Below are 20,787 nucleotides of genomic sequence, written 5' to 3' on the forward strand. Positions count from 1 at the left end.
TGAAAAAAACATCCTAGGAAAAAACGAGATGCCTCCGTATTACAGATCCGTCAATTTACCGAGACATTAAAAAACAAACACAGTTGAATTGCTTGAAAGCGCTGCATCCGTTCAGTTATCACTCGGAAAGGCCATAACAAAGAGGAAACTCTCAGCCTCCGCGATATTCCTGTTTCATAGAAAGTTTCAACTTTCACTTCTCACCCTGTCGACAATCCATCAGAATAGAAATAACATTCTTCTCTACAAGCAGCTGCTATTAAACGTAAAGAACGTTATGTGTGAAGGACAAGTTATCGTGGATGGGAATTCTTTATATACACAAAGCTTATTTTTCGAGTATGTATGAAACTAGATATTAGACATAAGTATTAGTCATTTAGTATAAGAATAATAATCAAGCCTGTTTTCACTGTATATTTGTTTTGTTTTTCTTGCATCTGTAAGGCTCACTTGGGTGAGCGATGCGCGTTAGTCACAACGCGGAATACAATTTACTTCACTGCGAAGCAATTCTTCCATGGCTACGTTCAACCCAAATTTTTTGAACGAAAAGCCTCCTCCTAATTATGTTGCAGTAAGTTTTGTTCTAATTGTTTTCTTTTTATATTCATCTAACAGGTTTATTAGGGCATTGGCCGTGGAGCTACAGGATTCACAACAAGATCAGATTTAGGACCAGCTCAAGAGGCTCTTCCCTCTGCTGACGATATAAAGTAAAGAGTCTCTACTAGATGTATCGCTAACTAATCCAGAAATGCAATTGAGAAGCGGCGAAATGCACCAGAAGAAGCAGACGACGTAGACCCACGTTACCAAGATCCAGACAATGAAGTAGCCCTGTTTGCGACAGCTCCATATGATAAAGAAGATGAAGAGGCTGACCGCATCTATTCCGCTGTTGAGGAGAATTTAGCAATGCGACGAAAACATCAACGTGAGCGTCAAGAACAATTACAACGGGAAGAGTACGAAAGGAAACATCCCAAAGTCTCTCAGCAATTTGCTGACCTGAAACGTGGTCTGTCGCTACTTACTGATGAAGATTGGGCCAACATTCCAGAAGTTGGAGACTTAACACGCAAGCGGAGGAAAAAAGAACCACGCCGTGAGCGTTTTTATGCCACTTCGGATTTCGTTTTGGCAAGTGCGCGGCAGGAAGGTCAATTAGACTCAACGATCGATGTGAATGAGGGGGATGGAACATCAACCCCGGCAGGCACGAAAACCAACTTCGTTGAAATTGGCGCTGCCCGTGATAAGGTACTGGGTATTAAATTAGCACAAGCGTCTTCCTCTCTAACATCTCCATCTACTGTCGATCCTAAAGGCTATTTAACGAGTCTGGACAGTATGATACCCCAAAGCGGTACCGATCTCGGAGACATTAAAAAGGCACGAACGCTCCTCAAAAGTGTAATTGAAACAAATCCTAAGCATGCCTCTGGCTGGGTTGCTGCCGCCAGATTAGAGGAGGTTGCGAACAAACCATCGCAAGCACGCGCCCTCATTTTGACGGGATGTAAAAACTGCCCTAAATCTGAAGACGTATGGCTTGAGGCCATTCGACTTCATCCTCCTCAGGAATCGAGAATTATCGTTACGGATGCAGTCAGAAACTTACCGAATTCAATTGCTCTTTGGCTGCAGGCGGCCAAATTGGAAAATCAGGTAACGACCAAAAAACGTATCCTAAAAAAGGCTTTGGAAGTGAATTCCACTTCGGTCCGATTGTGGAAAGAGGCCGTGAATTTGGAGGAAGATCCAGAAAGTGCTCGGGTCTTACTAGCGAGAGCAGTAGAACTGATACCTATGTCGGTTGACCTGTGGCTTGCCTTGGCGCGTCTCGAAACTTACGAGAATGCAAAGAAGGTTCTTAACAAGGCACGGAAAACTATTCGTACCTCCTACGAAATTTGGATTGCGGCTGCTCGTTTGGAAGAACAGCAGACCAACGTTGAGCGGGTCGAAAAAATCATGGCTCGCGGTATTAGTGAATTACAACAGACGGGTGGTATGTTGCAAAGAAACCAGTGGCTGCAGGAAGCAGAGAAATGCGAATCTGAGGGAGCTATTTTCACAGCGCAGGCCATCATCAATACATGTTTAGCTATCGATCTGGATGAGGAGGATCAATATGAAACATGGATGGATGATGCACAGTCCATGCTTTCCCGAAAAGCTATAGGGTGTGCACGCGCTGTGTTTGCATATGCCATTCGGGTGTATCCGGATGATGAATCTTTGCGGTTACGCGCTGTCGAAATGGAGTCCGTTTACGGTGACTACAATACTGTGTGTGATCTTCTTGAAAAAGCGGTTACTTTTTGTTCAAAATCAGAGTCTTTGTGGCTCATTTACGCCAAAAAACGGAAGGATCATGGTGATGTTGATGGGGCTCGTAATGTTCTCGGCCGTGCATTTGAACAAAACCCCAACAGTGAAGAGATTTGGCTTGCAGCAGTCAAGCTTGAGTTCATTAATCATGAGGATGAACGTGCCCGGAAACTGCTGGCTCGAGCTCGCATAGAAGCAGGAACACAACGTGTATGGACAAAGTCAATCTCTATGGAACGTGTATTGGGACATCTTGATAGTGCGTTTCAGCTCACTGAAGAGGCGCTTAAGCTGTTTCAGAATCACGACAAGCTTTGGATGATGAAGGGTCAAATGCTTGAAAGTCAACAAAAGGTTGAGGAAACTCGACAAACGTATGCTGAAGCAGTTAAACACTGTCCTAATTCAGTGAATCTCTGGATTCTGTTCATTCAGTTTGAACGGAGAAATACATCAATTGTTCGTGCTCGTGTGATTCTTGATCGTGCTCGTGTAAAGAACCCAAAGAACGAGTTGTTGTGGTTTGAGGCAATCAATATGGAAGAAAGTGCCGGAAACATGCCTCAGGTAAAAGCTGCACTGGCAAAAGCACTTCAAGAGTGTCCTTCTTCTGGTCTTCTATGGTCGAAAGCTATTTGGTTGGAACCAAGAGCACAGCGTAAAACACGAGCAACTGATGCCTTGCGAAAATGTGAGCATAACGCTTTTTTGTTATGCACTGTTGCCCGGATTTTTTGGATCGAAAGAAAATTGGACAAGGCTCGCAACTGGTTTTTTAAAGCAATTAAAGCCGACCAAGACAATGGCGATGTTTGGGCCTGGTTCTACAAATTTAGTTTGGAAGTTGGTACTAAGGTAAGGTTTTGCTATGTGTCTATTGATTTTCACTAACGTAATAATAGGAGAACCAGGAGGAAGTCTTGACTAACTGCACGACAGCAGATCCTCGTCATGGTTATTACTGGCCAAAAATTACCAAGGATATCGGAAATGCGAGGAAACCCATTCGTGAACTTTTGACCATAGCAGCTGAGTCGCTCTCACAAAATGAATAAAGAGTAACTGTCAAGTCATCATTGACGGCTTACGCTACTATCAATCTTTGTAGTTTCTTCATGATTTAATGAACATCTTATAAAAAAAATTACAAATTTTATTCGCATTTCTGCTTTCCCTTAATGTCTGTTAAAGTTACAACAAGCGTAGAACTAATGCTAACTGTAGTTCCTAACCAAAGCATTAGAGAAGACAGGTCGGGAGAGAGTAATGTTCCTATAATAACAGAACTTTGACTCTTTAAAGGGAAAGAGCCAAGGTCAATGAATTCATTCAGAATTCTAAAAGAAACACATAGTTTGTTCAATCCGAACAAAAACTATTAGAGTCCTTCGAAACGCAACTTCTCAGAAAAACTTGTACGTGGTATTAAATCCGGTCAAGCAACGGAAGCACCAGCAATGCTTTACTCGTTGGCAGGATTCCATTGAGCAAAAATATCCCATCTGCTAGAACCAGCATCACGAGAAACATACTTAATGAACTGTAGGACTCCCTCGTCACGATAAACGAGAGAAAAGACATTCCAAGAAGCTGGCAGGGAAAGCAAAATGCTATCTTCTTGCTCACTACCCTTATATACAGCGGCGTCCTCATCAGGGTCCTCGTCGCCGAGCATGTATACATCGTAGGCGCCATTGTTCGTATCGGCAATGCGAGTTCCGGGGGAGAGGCACAGATTAGACTCAAGAACTGGATTGTCGTTTGATGTTGCAAGAGTGAAATCAGAAGAAGGGCGAAAACGACGGCCCCATTGGGTAAATGAGCGAACAGCCAAACCACTAACTCTTTGAATCCAGCGTTGGAATGCAGGGAGTCTTTGTAATTCCATGGGCAGGATGGCCTCCGGACCAGATTCATCATGGTCCACATAAAGGTATCTGTGTTTATGAGGAGGGATCGCGGTTTGCCAAGGATAAGACACCTCTGACGAGTTCATAGGTGTGGGTTGACTCTCTGCTTCAACAACACGGCGGCGCACGGCTTCAGCAGCGTCGTCGTTCAAGAAATTCACGAGAACAATGGCTGAGTCTTTGAAGAACTGCTTTGAGAGGGTTTCAATGCCGTCCTCACTAATATACAGGGGATTTATATACTTTTTTAATACCGCTAGATCCTTTTCAGAAAGAGGTGCAGGACGTGCAACGGTGTGCGGAACACTTTTTGGTAGTTCAAGGTCCATACGTTTCATGGAAAGTGACTGCAACGTTGAAATTGTCGAATCTTGCTGCATAGGATCGTAACCAGGTTCGCCAGGTTGAGGGTAGTGAAACCAACCAGAAACGGAGATGCGTGGTTTGTCGACGAACACTTCTTCCACATCGTGGAAGGAGTGTCCTGGTTTGACACGGAAGAAAGAAAGCTGATTCCACTGAGGAGGAATGGAAAGGCAATAATCTGCGGCAGGGAAAGAAGGCTCTAAAGTGGGAAACAAGCGTAAAGCACCACCGTACTCAGGCTTCCAGCCCTCGTCCGGCTCAACCAAGTAGAGAATGTAAGAGATGCACCGACTTCCAATCACATCATCGTGGTTCATTAGGTGGCATCCACGAGTGTAGACATTCACTGCCAAGTCCTTCTTGGAAGCAGATAACGGACCACAACCGGTAATCCGTTGCACATGTGCACGGAATTCCTCTGAGTACAAAGCATCCCGCAATTCGTGCAAGTAATGCAACATTTTTTGTTCCTTGGCATCCAACCCATCTAAATTTGCCAGATCACCTGTCTGCCAAATCCGATAAATGTCCGTTACCTTTTCCGTGAAGTGGATGTTTTCCATAATCTCCTTGCGAACATTACGAAGCAAGGTGTCGTCTATAAGAGGACGGATAACGACATGATTGTAAGGCCCGTTTGCATGGTAAATCGCCGACAGCCGTTTCGACTCTTCTACATCAAGAGCATGAGGAGCAAAACGGTCTGCGACAGAACTTTTCTTTTCACCCATGGTGTATCTGCTGGTGAATTCCGCTGCTTAGGTGAAGAGGGTATGTACAAAAATTTGGTGGATGGTCGGCCTCGTGTGTACAGTGTCGGTAGGAGCGTGTATTGGTTGGATCACGAGACCACCTTTTTATATCCTGTTCTAATAGGATGCGTGCGTATTCAACGTGCGAAGCATGAAAACGCCTGCTCGCGATTTTGGTCTTGTGCCAAAGATGATCCTCACGTGCTTAGGCCGTGACATGCTCAGCAGGGTCGCAAAAACAAATTCAACGGGGTGCTGTATGCTCAAAAAAACTGTTCACTGGCTCAGCAACGAGAGTTTAATTAGAAGATAAACACGTGTATCAGTGTTTGCGAGAAACGAGAAGAGGAAACGCCCCATTTCTCAGTGGAATTGTTAAAATCAGTAGAATACTTATGAAAATGGTGTCACGTTGTAAGAGCATTCTAATTTTGTCCTTGGTCCTGCTGATGTTGTGCAACGTCCGTCATTTTTAAAATAGTCGACTTTATCTCCTGTAGCATAGAAACTTTCAAAGACGAAGGAAACGACTCTGTTGCAGCCTTTAACAATTTCTCATATAGATCCTGAAAATGAATTGTGTTATCTGCTTTAATGAGCGAACGCGCATAATCTCTCATCTCAGTGGCCCAACCGCACTGTTCTAGGTTTTGTTCAAGAACCTGTGACAGTCTAATAAAGGTGAGCAATCAACACAATTTAATAACAAAACAAACCTTTCGAAATCGCCAGACTGGTACAATTGCTCAGTGACTTTTTGTGTTGACATTCTAAAGTTGGTGTTGGAAGAGAGCAGGTTATATCCATCGCGAAATGCGATTATTTATACCGACGCGTTCGCGGGCGCATAACCTTATTTTATGTTTTCGCGTCGTAACTTTATTCGACGCGCTGGCCTAAGCTTTTGTGATTTAATGTATTTTGCGGCAGAATAAAAGACAATTGTAATCGAGGAGCCGTTGAGAAGAATGAGCGTGTAGTGTATTTAACCGATAATGCATTTCCTAGAACAATTGCATTTAAACTTGACTCGTTCACGGTAATTTGTTCCACATTGTAGTCTGTATGAAACAGTAAATGGAATATTAAATTATTGAACATCTAACATTTTTTTGAAGGACATGCTCGTCAAACGAGCACTTAAACTAATATGCTAAGGCTTTTTTGTTAGAAGCGAAACTTCAGGTCATCGTCGTTATTTTGTTCTGGCACGGAATGAGAAGAAGTAGCTGCAACCTCAGAAGTTCTATTAGAAGAGGAAGTTGAGGAGAGGGAGGACACGTGTGCATTATCTCTGGATAATTTCCGCATAAGCTTCGGAACGGGCTCAGAAAAATCATCACCAAACTCGTTTGTCTTTTTAAATTCTGAAACAGAAACGTAAGCTACCGGTGCAACCTTGTTTTTCGTATGAATCTAGTACAGTTAGTATAGTTGTTTCAGCGTATCGCAAGTAACATACTCGTGTGAATGCTTTGAAGTTTTTCCTTTTACGATATCTCGAAGCAGGACTTGATGCAGAGGAGACTTGCTTGACTGGTAACTGCACCCGAACAAACTCAACGATGCCCGGATTGCATGGCTCAGCTTGAGTATTCAATCCAGTTTGGTTAAGAGGTTGGACTGCTTCTGTACGACTTGGAGTTGCTGGTTCATGAATGGGATGCTTTTGTGAAAGAGCTGCTTGTTGAGTAGAGTCAGGAGGAAGTACATGTTTGGGCGGTTGTATACTTCGAGATGAAGGAACAATTACCTCAATGGATCTGCTTTCTTTCTTTGAAGTTGCTATTTTCTTTGGCAACTGTGGGGATGTTGCCGCACTGTCAAAAACTTGTTTTTCTGGAGACGGTTTCGCTGGAAGTGATGCTTCAAAGCCAAACAGTTCTTGCATAACATCTCGCTTCTTAGGTGTTTGTCTTGCAGAACTGTTTGTCCTCGAGAGTGTTTTGGGTGTTCTTGTCCGTTTTGGTTTGCCTTTCAACACAGTTGATAATTCATCTTTGCCGAGTATAAGGGAGAAGAATTGTTTTATGTTATAGTATGTGAGTCCCTTTGTGGAAAGTAACCGCGTAAACTCTTCAGTGGGTTCCTCTGATGTTCCAACAACAAAGTCAATCGCCGCATCACCGCTAAAGAGAAGCGAGCTTAATTGTTGTATGTCTTCTCCGGAAGATGCGGCGCTTTGTATTCCCAAAGCATCCAAAATGGGTTTGAGTTGAAGTACGCCGTCAAACACAAAGCAACGAATGCCGCTGCAACTTCCCACGATAGCCTTCGGGGAACGAAACGTCTGCTCAGAGCCAATAGAAATATGAGGGAGATACTCTGACGCAGGTGGAATGGACCCTGCTTGTTTGACGTAGTCCGTTTCTATACTGCATAGTGTACTAACAAACGCAGATGTGACAATGAACTTTCCATAGATAAAAGCGAGTACAAGCTCCGGTAAAGCAGAAGCATTGATATCCCCTGCTGTAATATAGTGCGTTATCGTTTCCACGGGATTCGTGTCTTGAACGGGAATACCTAATAATTGCTAATGAGCAGAAGTCCAGGATGATATTGGCGTACCCATATGTTCAAGTGAAGGAGCAAAGTCTTGTATTAGGCTTAAGTTAGAAACGCCCAAAACTAATGCTTCCCATTTGAGACTGAGAGCAGTGTATTAGTATTAGAGAACCTGATAAGTTTGAAACTTACACAATCGTCTCCGGACTTTTTCCCAGCTTCAGCTCAAGTTGATGAGTATCAAATTTGTGCTTTTTGTTTATCAAGAACGTTTCATTCACTGTTGTTCCAAACTTCGTTTCTAAATCTTCGACGACAACTTGACAAGAATATGATTTCTGAAACAATCGTGGTTAGACAAGCATGCGTTGGAAGGTTATAGAATATTTACTTTATCCTGAAGCACAGGTGGGAAAATGTAGATGTTAGCATGTTTTTTGCTGACGGATTTTGAAGTGAATCGTATTGTTTTTTCGGAATCTTTTAAGGTAAGCGACACAGAAACATAAGTGTTATGTACTTTTCACGGCTCTTCCTAAAACATATTTCCCAGGGAAGAGATATCTTTGAACTGTAAATATGTTAGTTTATGAATGTGAAATCTAGAAGAAGCAAAATTGAACCTACTTTCAGAAGATTGAAGAAGCCACATTAAAATATATTTGTTAACACAAGCTTTATTAGTAAGAAAGAACTAGTGACTCGATTTATAATCTTTTTGCTCAATGTTGACAACGCGTCTTAATACACTTAATTTGAAGTATCGTGAAAAGGACGCGACACTACTGGTAAATTTCGCGTTTTATGAGAAAAACATTGGATTGCAACAGTAAAAAACCTAACTCACGCTCGGTTACAGACGCTCTTATTAACAGAAGGTATTCGCGTTCGGAGACCTGATTTTCGTGTCTAGTTAGCCATCATGGTCCACCACTTCAGCTATTAATACAATAAAAATTGCAACACCAATTGGGTTGAAAACAAGATGAATATGCTTGTATCTGGATATACAAGCGATTCTGACAGCAGTGACGCATCAGATCAAACTACATCTGCCTCAATCAGAGTGGAATCGACACCAACCGTGGTTGAAACTGTAAGATTGAAAGTGAATTTAAAAATCGAGACTAACGACATCAAGTTCACAGAATCAGAGAGTTCTGTTGTTAAAGGATTGCAAAATGGCCAACTTGTAAAGAATGTTAGTATCCAGGAACTAGCGAGGCCGGAGTTAGGTCCGTACAATCCATACAAAACCAAAGAGCAAGATAGCAAGAAAAATACCATAACGGGATACCTGGAAAAAGAGTACGTCTCAAATCTTACATTTGACCAGAACTTTCACACTTATCAAAAGTTCGGCGAAGTGGTCAAACGGAAACTGAACGAAGACGGTACTGATGCAATTGTCGACATTGCGAGCGTACATGCCAATAAAAGAAGTGCACAAGAATTTAAAAAACTGAGAGAAACATCCGGAGATCCCTCTATCCTTCACGGCGAGAATGCGTACAAAGGCCCTTGGGCTAAGTATTCAAAGCCTGAGTCAGTATCAGATCCTGATGAAGTCTTAGAGGTCGAAAGTGTTCAAGGTAATGGAGAAGTTGAAGTTCCCAGTAAAGTTGAGGAATCAGTCACTGATTTGTCATCCGAACAAGAAGCATCTGCAGCTATCGCTCCTATAGCACCGACAAAACAAAAAGAAACGACTGTATTTCACGGTGAAAGTGAGTTTGACTACCAGGGTAGAACGTACTTGCATGTACCTACGGACACAGGTATCAATTTATTAAGAGAGCCTGGAGAACAGACGTGTTATATTCCTAAAAAGCAAATTCACACATGGACGGGTCACAAAAAGGGCATTTCAGCATTGCGATTTTTTCCGAATACCGGACATCTACTTTTATCCGGTTCTTTAGACACAGATGTCAAGGTAAACACGATTCTCGTATGTCGCAGTTATACTAACATAGGTTCATAGATATGGTCTACATATCACGACCGTTCATTACTCAGAACTTTCAGCGGACATTCCAAGTCTATAAGAGACTTGTGTTTCGGTCCAGATGGAAAAATGTTTCTTAGTTGTGCGTATGATAAAACACTAAAGCTGTGGGATACTGAGACGGGAAAATGTATGCAAAGATATGCAAGCGGAAGGCTTACACATTGTGTACGCTTTCAGACTAACCCAAACAAACCGACTGAATTCTTAGCAGGCATGGCGGATAAACGAATTTTACAATTTGACACAAGAACCAATGATGTTGTTCAAACGTACGAGCAACACCTTGGTCCTGTTAATTCGTTAATTTTCATTGAGGGCGGCGAGCGATTTGTGTCGACCTCCGAAGATTCTTCTATGAGATACTGGGAATATGGTACTCCAATACCCATTAAATACATCGCAGATCCTACAATGCACTCTATGCCTAGAATTGCTCTTCGCCCAAATGGAAAGTCACTTCTATGTCAGTCATTAGACAATTGCATGTATGTGTACTCTGCGGTAGAGAAGTATAGACAAAACAGAAAGAAGGCATTTAAAGGCTATAGCTGCTCTGGTTATGCCCTGGAGGTCGGGTTCTCACCTGATGGTAAGTTTCACTTAAATGTTTTTTTTTTTTTTTTTACAATGCTAACTAGCACAGGGCGTTTCGTTTTTAGTGGGGATTCTTCCGGAAATGCTTGCTTTTGGGGTACGTTTATACGCTTGCTTATATTATGTATGTGCTAATCGTGTTACAGATTGGAAGACTTGTAAATTATTATCAAAGTTGCCAGCACATAAAGGACCACTGCAATCCATGGCTTTTCATCCTCAGGAGACTAGCAAGGTTGCTACCTCATCTGTAGTTGATAATGTCATTAAATATTGGGATTAACTTTCTTTGGAGACTCTTAGCAACAGATCAGAGAATAAAAAACTTTTGAACACCCATTTACGTTCTATGAACTTAATCTTTCACATGCAATGTATTACTCATTAAAACTGAAATTATGTACTCATTAAGTTTAATCTACAACCCAGTTCAAATTGTAGTCTTCTGTAGCTAAAATGTAGCAATCCATAGCCTTTCTAAACCGGTTTTTGTATTGCTTAGGCGTTACAATAGTTGGTTCCAGAGCACGACCGACAAGTCCCTTTTCTTTGACCCAACTTTCGAGCTTCTTGTCCCAAGTGTAAGTGCGGATAAAGTCAATGATACCGACGTACAGTCTACGTTTTGTTTCATCGATTCCAATGACAAGAGAATAATCCATGATGTTCATTTTTGACAGAAATAAAGTATCATTCCAAAGGGCAGCCTGTAGCAGGCTTTTCATTTGCTCCGCAATAAATAGAGGTGACTCGTATATAAACTCCACAAGGTTTTCATCGAGGAGTACTTCGTTTACCTTTCCTGTAGATTGAACATGACGATTACGCATTGAACCTTTTAAATCAAAGATTCTAGTAGGGACCCTATCAAAGAAAAGATTCTCCATAATCATAATATCCAACTTACATATATAACCCGTAATTTGGTTCCGCGTTTCGATTTGGTAAAAACCAAAAATTTTAGCTAGTACAGTTGGCAGTTCATGGAAAAAGGCCTTCGACATATACTCAAAGTATGCTGGAGCAAAAGTCAAGAAGGCGTCACTTTCCATCCTTGAAAGCTGCTTTAAAACGAAGCGATCATCAGCAGTTTTTAGGAAAGCAGAACCAGATTTACCACCACTTGATTCCCAAGATGAACAACGAGAAAGCGACTCTATATACGTGGAAGCGCATTTGCAAACCTCCCGTATTGCGTCAAACTGTTCTGCAAAATAAACCTTGCATGACATCTTCGCTGATCCCTCTTCAAATTGATATTTTAAATGTGTTCCTGTAGATTTAAGCATCAGAGTTTCTAGAGTCATCATATCAGAAACCATATAGTTCTCATCGTTAACTTCCGTCTTGAGTTTTGCCTTTATTGAAGATAATTTTTCAAGGTAATCAGATGAACTTAACGTAAAAGCGATAATTGAACTCGGCTCCCTTTCCCGAATAATGACAGTAGAGTCCGAAAATATATGTTCAGAAGCTGTTAATGGAAATTCCAGATCAGGGAAATTAAGGTTGTTCCATTCACTCCAAAAAGAGCTTATGATTTTGACCAAAGAATTATTATCAGCAAGCAACGAAGAAGACGGTATTGATAAGTGACCTGATTCTTGAGATTCAAAGCTCCCAATTGAAGGCGCACTATGTTGTGTATAAGAGTCATCCTTAAAAAGGAAGCCAAATATATCTTCCAGTGGATCGCTTGCTGATATTAAATCAAGGATATCATGACTTGGAGAAGCTTCGTTGATACTCGGCTCCGGATCCTTTTTGGTAGGCTCGCTATTCTGTTCACTAGGTTGTTCGCTATCATCATTCACTTCAACCTCGGAATTATCATCACGAAAAGCATCGGTAACACTACTGAAAACTTCAACTGTTGGTTTTGAAGGAACCACGGCAGAGGCTCTCTTGCGACGAGCATTAATCAAGTCAAATTCCTTCTTCTTCTCTTGATGTAATTCCTTACTGAACTCCTCAAAACGTTTGACAAGAGCACTAACTCTTGATTCTTTCAGACGATAATTCCGTTTTATGCTGGGCCGTTTTGCTGAAGATGGTTGTGATTCTGCCATGACCAATTTCGGTGAATTCGAATTTGTATCTACTGAAGCGGCCGGAGAAGGACCGGGTTGCTGTTTTCGAATTTTCGGACAAGGTCGTTTTTGAGTAATAACATTTACATCCCCCTCAGGCGACCGGTGATCGCGTTCATTTGTTGAGGTACGTGACAAAGACAAGGAGCGCGACAAGCTTGGAGGAGTTTCAGTAACCGGTTTATAAGCACTAACAGAACGTAGTACAGGTGGTTTAACAGCGCGCGGTATAACAATCTCTGGAGGCGTTTCACTGTTAACGTCGCTCTCAGTAGGCGTTTTCTTGGGCTTTTCAACATCACTTGCAGTAGTATCAGTTGGTATATCAACAGGCTCAGTAGGATCCTGAGTCAAATTTTTCTCAGTAAACAATTTCTTGAGTTGAGATGCTGCAAGTCGGCTTATGTCCTTATATGAAGGGACGTGTTGCTTTTCAAACTCCATTAATTGTGTTTCCCACTGTAACATCTTTCGCTGCAATAACCTTATAGCAGCATTTAGTGGCAATTGCTCCATTAAACCAGAACGTTTATAGATATTGTTAAGTTCAGCTTCAACTTCTCTTTTGTCGTTTTCCAACTGCTCACTCAGCTTTGCAATCAATTCCTTCCCTTCGTCGACCTTTCCAGCTTTGTTCGTCCACTCCAGCTTGTAGTGATTAATCCGAAGAAGAACACTTTGCAGACATTGAGTTATCTGGGTTCGTATATTTTTATATTCGGCTTCCTTCAAGTTGTTTTCAATTTTTGGTTTGGCCAGAATACGAGGTTTGGGAAAACACAACTCATAAACATCAATGTTATCTCTTTGGAAACGCACTGTAAAGTTCTTAAAGCCAAAGTAATGGACATGATCGCGCATTAAACTGTGAGAACAGAGATCTGACTTACCGGTGAGAGAACGATTGTAGAAAATAAACTGTAAATACTTTCCAAAACTATACCGCCATGTCCCATCAGACATTAAAGTAATAGGTGTATTTCTCTGGCAAATACGACAATAACTCCACATTAAAATTCTTTCTTCCAGTCCAGGTAAGGGACACAAAAAGTATTCTAGAAAAATACTAATCCGTCCATTTCCATGGACATAACTCCTGTAATGGTTGAGCATTTCTTGTTCAGTACAATAGTCGCCATCACAATTGCTTTTTGCGTTAAGACATGACTCTTCTATGAATTGACCAAGAGTGCAATCTGTCTCACGGTAGAATTCAATTAAACACCGTTCAGGGCCAACACAAGGCACTGATGTTTTCTTGTTCATTATGGAGAACAACAAAATTATTCGCTGGTCAGAAAAAGGAGAGTAGAGAGTATAAGTGCTGGTAAAATACGTTTCCCAATGCTTGGCATAGACTTCGTAGTCTTCCTTAGCCTTGGTGACACGATATGCTAGTTGCAACAACTCAATGTTATTGAGTTTCGGGTTGGTGTAATCAAGCGCTCTTGACAATTTAACTGAATTTGGTAATTTCAACTTAAATTCTTGTAGTAATCGGATGAAAGTGAGCCTGGCGCCGGAAACGCGATATAAAAGATTCGGTAAAGGTTGTTTAACAAATGGGGATGTGCATACGAGCTGTTTAGATAGCTTATTGAGTAAAAGGTCATAATCATTCACGTCTTCTAGGACGATCGGTGAAGGGATATCTTCCAAGCAGAAAGAGTTCGTTATTATTTGTGTGTCATTAAAAAATTGAATTGAGGAGTCGCTGCTCGAGAGACTCTCCGAGCTAGAAACTCGGGAAACAGACATGCTCTGTTGTTCACCTGTTTCAATGTCAGTGCCTTCTTCACTTTTTCCAGCTGTACTAGCGGGGCCAAAAGCTTCTGAAGATGACGATTTCACGTCAGGAGGTTTGAAGATTGTAGCATCAGCAAGATAGCTATACATATCCTGCTGTAATTGAACAAAGCTATCTCTTAACATGAAAATCTCGAGTTTCAGATGAGACGAAACCATTGACAGTAATTGTACAATTTCTTTGATACGGGATAGCACTTTTAAATTTCCTCCCCTCAAGATAACAGAACATCCTAGCTGTTCCAAACAACCATCGACAATTATGTACGACTTTCTTGTCTTTGAATGAGGATCCACCACAAAGCTCTTAATTTCAAATGTTTTGCAAGAACCCAAACGTGGTTGAAAAGCAAGTCTGTCGATAGATGGAATAATATCGGCACCGCAACGACGAGAGAGTTCAAACAGTACAGAATCTTTAATGCCATGAACAGCGACAACCCCTCTCTCCTTCAGATAGTCCAAAGCTAAACCCGGAATTAAGTCTCTGATGAAAAGCAAGTTTGCGCCAAGTGTGCAAATACGGTTTACCAAATTCAGCAGGTACTCCTGCTCCTGGTTTATAATAGAATCCAAAGACATTAATCGCTGTTCATCGCATTGATAGTCCAAACTGAAAGCTATGATAGCTATTTTGGGGTTACAGAGGCAATGTTCTGTCATCTTTAAAGTTGACTTTTTGGTGAAAACGTAACCTGAAATATAAGAAGTATCAGGTATAGAACCCCCTGGTATACGCTTAATTTTAACGTAATTACGAACATCAATATCATCACCAAACCGAATATCAGGATGAATGTTTTTTGCGACGTTGAGAATAATAGGACTCAAAGTCTTTTGCCATTGCAGCTGCTCTTCATAATTAAAGCCAGTAAGCAATTGCAAAAGCAAAGCATCGAGAAAGGGAGCAATAAACGTCTCATAATCATGCGAGATTGCTGCCCATGGAGTAACCCATGAAACACTTCGAGCAGATGTCGGTTCTTGAACCGGTGACGATTCGTTGCTTTCATCAGCTGGGACCGCATCGTCAGTAGAAGGCTCCGGCGGAACGCCCTGGAACCAGGCTTTGCAGTTATTAAAAACCTTTTTAATTTTACTGAACTGGTTGTTAAAGGTGTCCAAGGTAAAGTTGGAGGCAAGGTTACTATTATTGGTAGTGGCCGATCCTCCAGGATTCAGGTCAGCGGAAGAGCAGCCAGGATTGGATTGACTGGAGTCGCTGATACTTGAGGAATCAGAAAGTGAACTGTTCATTCCATCCTTGCCGTACAGACCAAAATACTGAGACGCTGACAAGCTTTTCAGATTGAACTCCGTAAGGGCAGGATGTTCTTCAGTAGAGTTTGCAAGCTTTGAAGACTCGCGTTTAGGAGATTCTAGCGGATTAATTGAGCTGTACAGGCCAGAGGAAGTTGCGTTGTATAAAGAATGGCCGGAACCTAAAGAATTAGAACTGTTACGCGCAGGAGATGGAGAATGTATTCTTGATGGTAGATTGGTGTCTGAGGCGTTTTTACCCCAGCCAACTGTAATAATTTGATGAGACCATCCAAAGGAAGGATCAGATATCTTCGTGGATGGAATGGCAAGCATAGGTGCTATATCTGGGGGCCGTGCATCCACTGGCATCTCAAATGAGCTAGCATTATCACTCGATGAGACCTTTTGTGCTAAAGCCGCACTTGTATTCTGGTCATTCTTCAAAGGTTTTTGATTAGAAGCTGTAGTAGGAGCTGTATTAACCTGAGAATAAATTTCCAGATTCTGTTCGGCCAGTCGAGCACAGGTGATACATGCACGGATAGACTTTGTCGTATTAAGCAATTTGCCAGACACTTGAATCGTGCATTTTGAACAAAAGATTTTTCCACAAATACGACAATGATGCCGTCTTCGGATCGCTGTGAATTCCGCCTCGCACAGGAAGCAAGATAGGGCACTCGAATCCTTCATCCAAAAGTTCTTGGAGTACGAGTTATCTCGTAGGCGGAGCAAGGATTGCGTAACTTGAAACGGAGAATGTGAGTATGCATTTCTTATTAATGATCCACTCAATCTTGAATTTCTAGCACTGCGCTTTCGTCGATGTCTGAAATGTCCTTGTGTAATTGAAGACTCTCGTTCCATGAAATGTCTAGATACAGTATATTTAGCAACAAGGCTGCGACGATAACGAATTAGTCGCAGTTGTGTGTTAGATTAAAATATGTAACAAAAAGAGCACGAAAACCCAACAAAATACTATACAATTCAATCAATTGATGGCAACAGCACATACGACAAGCATCATATGTGTTTTCGTAGAATTTGAACGATATAGTAATTTCGGCCAGAATGTTGGTTTTAAGAGTGCTTGAGTTAGTGAGTATAGTGAACATAAGGCTGCTAAGACATGGTGCAGTTTCTACTAAAAGAGACAGAATGCATTAAAATAAGACAAGAAAACTGATAATATCATCAACGGCGCGTGTTTAGTTATGTCTGCGTTGTTATTGCTGAAGAGGCAAATTTAACTTGAATTGTCAACACATGGTAATTTTTTATAAGTTCTATGGATACAAAACAAAAAACAAGAATAACACATCCGAACGTTCGCTTTCATCGACTCAGTACTGTGTATTTAATCCTGAAACCCAGTAAACAGATGATGATTATTTGTAGCTTAGATATAGGTCCGTTGTACTCAAAAAAAAAGGAAATTTTTAACTTGCGTAAAAGTGTAAGGATGGAGGAAGAATGTAGAGATCGTTGAACGTGTTATACTCATGAATGGCACTGTTTGTTGGTGCCGTTTTATAGCTAATGAGCAAATTCATCCTCCAGAGCTAACCGAGGTATGATGTTCATACTCATAAGTTCCTGGAACAGAAGCTTGGCTGCATAAGGAATAGTCATTTTAACAACGTGCTTGGAACTCTCACAACTGTTGCACCAACCCTTGTATCCAAGGAGACCACAGTTCTCGCAGACGTCGACCTCAAAAGCATCAGACGACAGCATAAGACGCTCAAGCAGCAATTGCGAGGCACCATATGCAATTAAACAATCACGTTCCATTTCACCCAAACGCAAACCACCGTCGCGGGAACGACCCTCAGTAGGTTGACGAGTAAGGACGGCACGCGGACCACGAGCACGAGCGTGCATTTTGTCCAGTACCATATGCTTCAGTTTTTGATAGTAAATAGGGCCAAAGAATATATAAGCTTCCAGTTGTTCACCCGTAATACCAGAAGTAAGCATATCCTTACCTGAGTAGTTGTAGCCGTGTTCAACGAGAATACGACTCATGTCTTCCACCCGACTGCCTCCAAAACAGGTACCGTACTCGAGAGTGCCTCTGAGGACGCCTGCCTTTCCAGATAGCAGTTCAATCATTTTTCCTACAGTCATTCGCGAGGGGAAACCGTGAGGATTCATAATGATATCAGGACAAATACCAATATCGTTGAATGGCATATCCTCCTGTTGAATGATAACACCACAAACACCCTTTTGACCATGTCGAGAAGAGAACTTGTCTCCCAGTTCAGGACGACGGGTCTGGCGAGTGAGTACTTTTACAAGTGTTTGGTCAGCGTCGCTGTTCGTAAGCATAACTTTATCAATGTATGCAGGCTCTGGCGCTTTGTATGTCATCGGAGTAGCACGGTATCCCGACTCTGTCGTCTGCGGCTGGCCCAACGCAATGGTATTGTCCAATGCATTAGTAGGGGTCTGCTTATTAATGTAGACTTGTCCTGATTGTACCTGGCAGCCGACACCGGCCAAACCGTCATCCTCAAGGATTTTGTGTTTCCAAATCACCTTCCCATTTTCTGGATCACGCTGTGGATCACCAATTCTATCGTGAGTGCCATTAGGATACTTGCGAATGATGGCAGAGTGTTTGTGGAACACTTGACAACGACCGAATCCACGATCGAGAGATGCCTTGTTCAAGACAAGTGCATCCTCAATATCATAACCCGAATAACTCATAATCGCAACCATGGCGTTTTGACCAGCAGGCAGCTTATCATAGCCGATAAGCTCGATTGTTTTTGTTTTTACCATAGGCTGTTGTGGGTAAACCATAAGATACAGAAGCGTGTCGATACGCTGTAGCTGGTTGTAACCAATTGCGCCAATAGCCTGTTTACCCATTGCACACTGGTATGTGTTTCTTGGAGATTGGTTGTGATGTGGATATGGAATGACACCTGCAACAGCACCAAGAATAGTGAAGGGTTCAATTTCAAGATGTGTTGTATCTGGAGCAATGTCTTTTTCGTAAACAGCGATAAGACTGTCGTTTTCCTCATTTACATCAACATACTCCACGTAGCCCGCTTTCAAAAAGTCTTCAAAAACCATTTCACCATTTTTTAATTTGCGGATATGCTCGTTTGTGACACGAGGCAATCCATTTTCGACAACAATAAGTGGACGACAAATACGACCACCGTCAGCCGAGATAAACACGGCCCTTTGGTGCTCGTTGATGAAGATACCAACGAACGGGGAAATGCGGCCACTGCGTCTCAAACGTCTGAAACAAGAAACAAAGCGGCTGGGATAACGGGTGATACCAAGGATGCTACCATTAATGTAGACCAGGTAGGAGTCCTGAGCCAAAATTTCCCTGCCCGTGACAGTGTGTACGTCTTCTACGCCGAAGGCATACGCCAGACGAATAAGCGGTCCTTCTTCTTCGTCGGTTGTGATATGAGTCATAAGGGCAAGATTCTTCACCAAACCGCAAGCTTCACCCTCAGGCGTATCGGACGTACACAACATACCGAATTGGGACGGTTGCAGAGAACGAGGACCCGAAACCTTTCTCGTCTTCTCGAACTGACTTGTGATACGTGTCATCATACCAAGGGCACTAATGAAACTCAAACGAGACAGGACGTGAGTGACACCGGCACGTTCCATTTTGAAACGCTTCAGTGACCAATTACCTGTTGACAAGGCTCTCACCATGCCCTGCGTAATGTGGTCACCGTGCATAGAGAGTTGGTTGTATGCGTCAAACTCCTGCGTGCGGTTAGGCTTCTTCAACACTTTGTCGATGTTCAGCTTCAAGTCAGAGTTGAACTTTTTGAACAAATCTTCAAATAACAAGGCCAGCAACTGGCCGGCTAGTTCGAGACGTTTGTTACCAACATAATCACGATCGTCCACCTGTGAGGGATCCACCATGGCCATAAGGACACGACGAGCCATCATGGCCACATAAACAGCCTTCGGGCGGAAGTCCAAGTTCACGACGCTGATATGTGCAAGCACCACGGCAGCCAAGACTTCGAGAGCCTCTTCATGTGGAGGCAAACGAGCGGCGCCAGCACGGCGGTTTACCTTTACGTGCGAACCGATGTAGTTTAAGGCCTGCTCAGTAGTGTACACATTCAGTTTCGCAGCTTCTTCAACACTAGGTGCGAATAGATCCTGGTAGTTGGCCTCTGAGCCGGCAACTAACTCGAAGATTTCGCGATCTGATTGCAGACCCATTGCCTTCAAAGCGATGACGATGGGAATGTCCTCGTTCACACTGTTGTGCTTCATGTATAGCCGGCCGTTCTTCGTGACCACGTATGTCTTGGATTTTCGTTCGTGTGTCGAAGAGGTCACGGACGCCTGCCACATCTCCTTGCTGGGCTCTGCTTCCACGATAATACGATTTTTTGAGAGTTGTTCCTGGACCAAAATGACCTTCTCCGTTCCCTTCACAACGAAATATCCACCAGGGTCCAAAGGACATTCGTTGAGAGCAGCCAGCTCCTTCTCACTTTTGCCGTACAGAACACACTTGTTGCTTCGAAGCATGACAGGCATTCTACCGATAGGCACATTCCGCCGCCGAACCACCTGACGGCCTCTTGTGTATTCGATGTCCACGAAGATGTTCGCACCGTACGTTAGGTCACGGAGTCGACACTCATGTGGTGAAATAGAGTGTTGTATGGCGTCGAGGTCAGTACGTACAGGCTGACCCACACGAATATCCAGGTATTTCAAATAGAACCAAGGCTCGACATCTGAGGTGATTTTTTGGTTTGCTTCGACAATTTTCTTCAAGTCCACATCCACGAAATAATTGTACGAATCTAAATGTTGTTTAACGAGACCTTTGACTTTTAAAAACGCTGGCAAAAGCTCCCACTTGTCTTCAATTGTAGGGACGGGGTCCGTCAACTTTTTTCCTTTATAAACCGGGTTCAACAGGGCGGTAAAACTAGCATCTTTCTCCGTGGATCCATTCGGTCGACCGTCTGTCCCCTCTGCCAGCTTGGCCATGTTGAATTGCACGTTGCTGTTGTTTCTAGGTGAAGTCGTTGAAGAGCAGTGTTCGTGGTGGGACGCGATAGAGAGGTGGAGCGAGGGACAGCGAGGAGGGGGTACGTGGGGGAGAAGGGAGGAGAAGG

General features: G+C 42.6%; 7 protein-coding genes across 7 annotated transcripts; 2 read left to right on the top strand and 5 right to left on the bottom strand.

The window, feature by feature from the left end:
* Window positions 1–481: 481 nt before the first annotated feature.
* Window positions 482–3,573, top strand: SJAG_00643 (U4/U6 X U5 tri-snRNP complex subunit Prp1). The gene is made up of 4 exons (XM_002171881.2): window positions 482–577; window positions 631–716; window positions 756–3,192; window positions 3,240–3,573. Exons 1-4 carry the CDS (start codon window positions 521–523, stop codon window positions 3,390–3,392), a joined length of 2,733 nt encoding a protein of 910 aa, XP_002171917.1. The 5' UTR covers window positions 482–520; the 3' UTR covers window positions 3,393–3,573.
* SJAG_00642 (2-oxoglutarate and Fe(II) dioxygenase domain-containing protein 1) lies at window positions 3,400–5,379 on the bottom strand. Its single transcript, XM_002171880.2, has one exon. The coding sequence runs from the start codon at window positions 5,342–5,344 to the stop codon at window positions 3,800–3,802; it is 1,545 nt and encodes a 514-aa protein (XP_002171916.1). The 5' UTR covers window positions 5,345–5,379; the 3' UTR covers window positions 3,400–3,799.
* Window positions 5,380–5,790: 411 nt separating this feature from the next.
* SJAG_00641 (SAGA complex subunit Sus1) lies at window positions 5,791–6,134 on the bottom strand (the record flags this gene model as incomplete). The annotated part of the gene is made up of 2 exons (XM_002171879.1): window positions 5,791–6,037; window positions 6,082–6,134. 2 exons carry the CDS (start codon window positions 6,132–6,134, stop codon window positions 5,791–5,793), a joined length of 300 nt encoding a protein of 99 aa, XP_002171915.1.
* Window positions 6,135–6,345: 211 nt separating this feature from the next.
* On the bottom strand, window positions 6,346–10,512 carry SJAG_00640 (Mre11 complex subunit Nbs1). The gene is made up of 7 exons (XM_002171878.2): window positions 8,501–10,512; window positions 8,394–8,444; window positions 8,265–8,353; window positions 8,066–8,211; window positions 7,937–8,016; window positions 6,828–7,891; window positions 6,346–6,781 (listed from the first exon to the last, which is right to left on the bottom strand). Exons 1-7 carry the CDS (start codon window positions 8,523–8,525, stop codon window positions 6,533–6,535), a joined length of 1,704 nt encoding a protein of 567 aa, XP_002171914.1. The 5' UTR covers window positions 8,526–10,512; the 3' UTR covers window positions 6,346–6,532.
* Window positions 8,745–10,817, top strand: SJAG_00639 (splicing factor Prp17). The gene is made up of 5 exons (XM_002171877.2): window positions 8,745–8,969; window positions 9,015–9,809; window positions 9,858–10,473; window positions 10,528–10,575; window positions 10,625–10,817. The coding sequence occupies exons 1-5, from the start codon at window positions 8,859–8,861 to the stop codon at window positions 10,759–10,761; spliced, it is 1,707 nt and encodes a 568-aa protein (XP_002171913.2). The 5' UTR covers window positions 8,745–8,858; the 3' UTR covers window positions 10,762–10,817.
* Window positions 10,796–16,825, bottom strand: SJAG_00638 (1-phosphatidylinositol-3-phosphate 5-kinase Fab1). Its single transcript, XM_002171876.2, has one exon. The coding sequence runs from the start codon at window positions 16,502–16,504 to the stop codon at window positions 10,892–10,894; it is 5,613 nt and encodes a 1,870-aa protein (XP_002171912.1). The 5' UTR covers window positions 16,505–16,825; the 3' UTR covers window positions 10,796–10,891.
* SJAG_00637 (DNA-directed RNA polymerase III complex subunit Rpc2) lies at window positions 16,766–20,722 on the bottom strand. The gene has a single exon (XM_002171875.2). It carries the CDS (start codon window positions 20,657–20,659, stop codon window positions 17,177–17,179), a length of 3,483 nt encoding a protein of 1,160 aa, XP_002171911.1. The 5' UTR covers window positions 20,660–20,722; the 3' UTR covers window positions 16,766–17,176.
* Between the last annotated feature and the right edge of the window lie 65 nt (window positions 20,723–20,787).

This window comes from Schizosaccharomyces japonicus (genome assembly GCF_000149845.2).
Source record: "Schizosaccharomyces japonicus yFS275 unplaced genomic scaffold supercont5.1, whole genome shotgun sequence".
Lineage (NCBI taxonomy): Eukaryota > Fungi > Ascomycota > Schizosaccharomycetes > Schizosaccharomycetales > Schizosaccharomycetaceae > Schizosaccharomyces > Schizosaccharomyces japonicus.

Coding starts and splice junctions, on each gene's coding strand:
- SJAG_00643 (XM_002171881.2), top strand. CDS start 521: ATGGCTACGTTCAACCCAAATTTTTTGAACGAAAAGCCTCCTCCTAAT. Junction 717..755: donor CCCTCTGCTGACGATATAAA/GTAAAGAGTCTC, acceptor TAACTAATCCAG/AAATGCAATTGAGAAGCGGC. Junction 3,193..3,239: donor GTTTGGAAGTTGGTACTAAG/GTAAGGTTTTGC, acceptor ACGTAATAATAG/GAGAACCAGGAGGAAGTCTT.
- SJAG_00642 (XM_002171880.2), bottom strand. CDS start 5,344: ATGGGTGAAAAGAAAAGTTCTGTCGCAGACCGTTTTGCTCCTCATGCT.
- SJAG_00640 (XM_002171878.2), bottom strand. CDS start 8,525: ATGTGGCTTCTTCAATCTTCTGAAA. Junction 8,445..8,500: donor GCTTCTTCAATCTTCTGAAA/GTAGGTTCAATT, acceptor ACATATTTACAG/TTCAAAGATATCTCTTCCCT. Junction 8,212..8,264: donor CACCTGTGCTTCAGGATAAA/GTAAATATTCTA, acceptor CGATTGTTTCAG/AAATCATATTCTTGTCAAGT.
- SJAG_00639 (XM_002171877.2), top strand. CDS start 8,859: ATGAATATGCTTGTATCTGGATATACAAGCGATTCTGACAGCAGTGAC. Junction 9,810..9,857: donor CTTTAGACACAGATGTCAAG/GTAAACACGATT, acceptor ATAGGTTCATAG/ATATGGTCTACATATCACGA. Junction 10,474..10,527: donor GGTCGGGTTCTCACCTGATG/GTAAGTTTCACT, acceptor TAACTAGCACAG/GGCGTTTCGTTTTTAGTGGG.
- SJAG_00638 (XM_002171876.2), bottom strand. CDS start 16,504: ATGGAACGAGAGTCTTCAATTACACAAGGACATTTCAGACATCGACGA.
- SJAG_00637 (XM_002171875.2), bottom strand. CDS start 20,659: ATGGCCAAGCTGGCAGAGGGGACAGACGGTCGACCGAATGGATCCACG.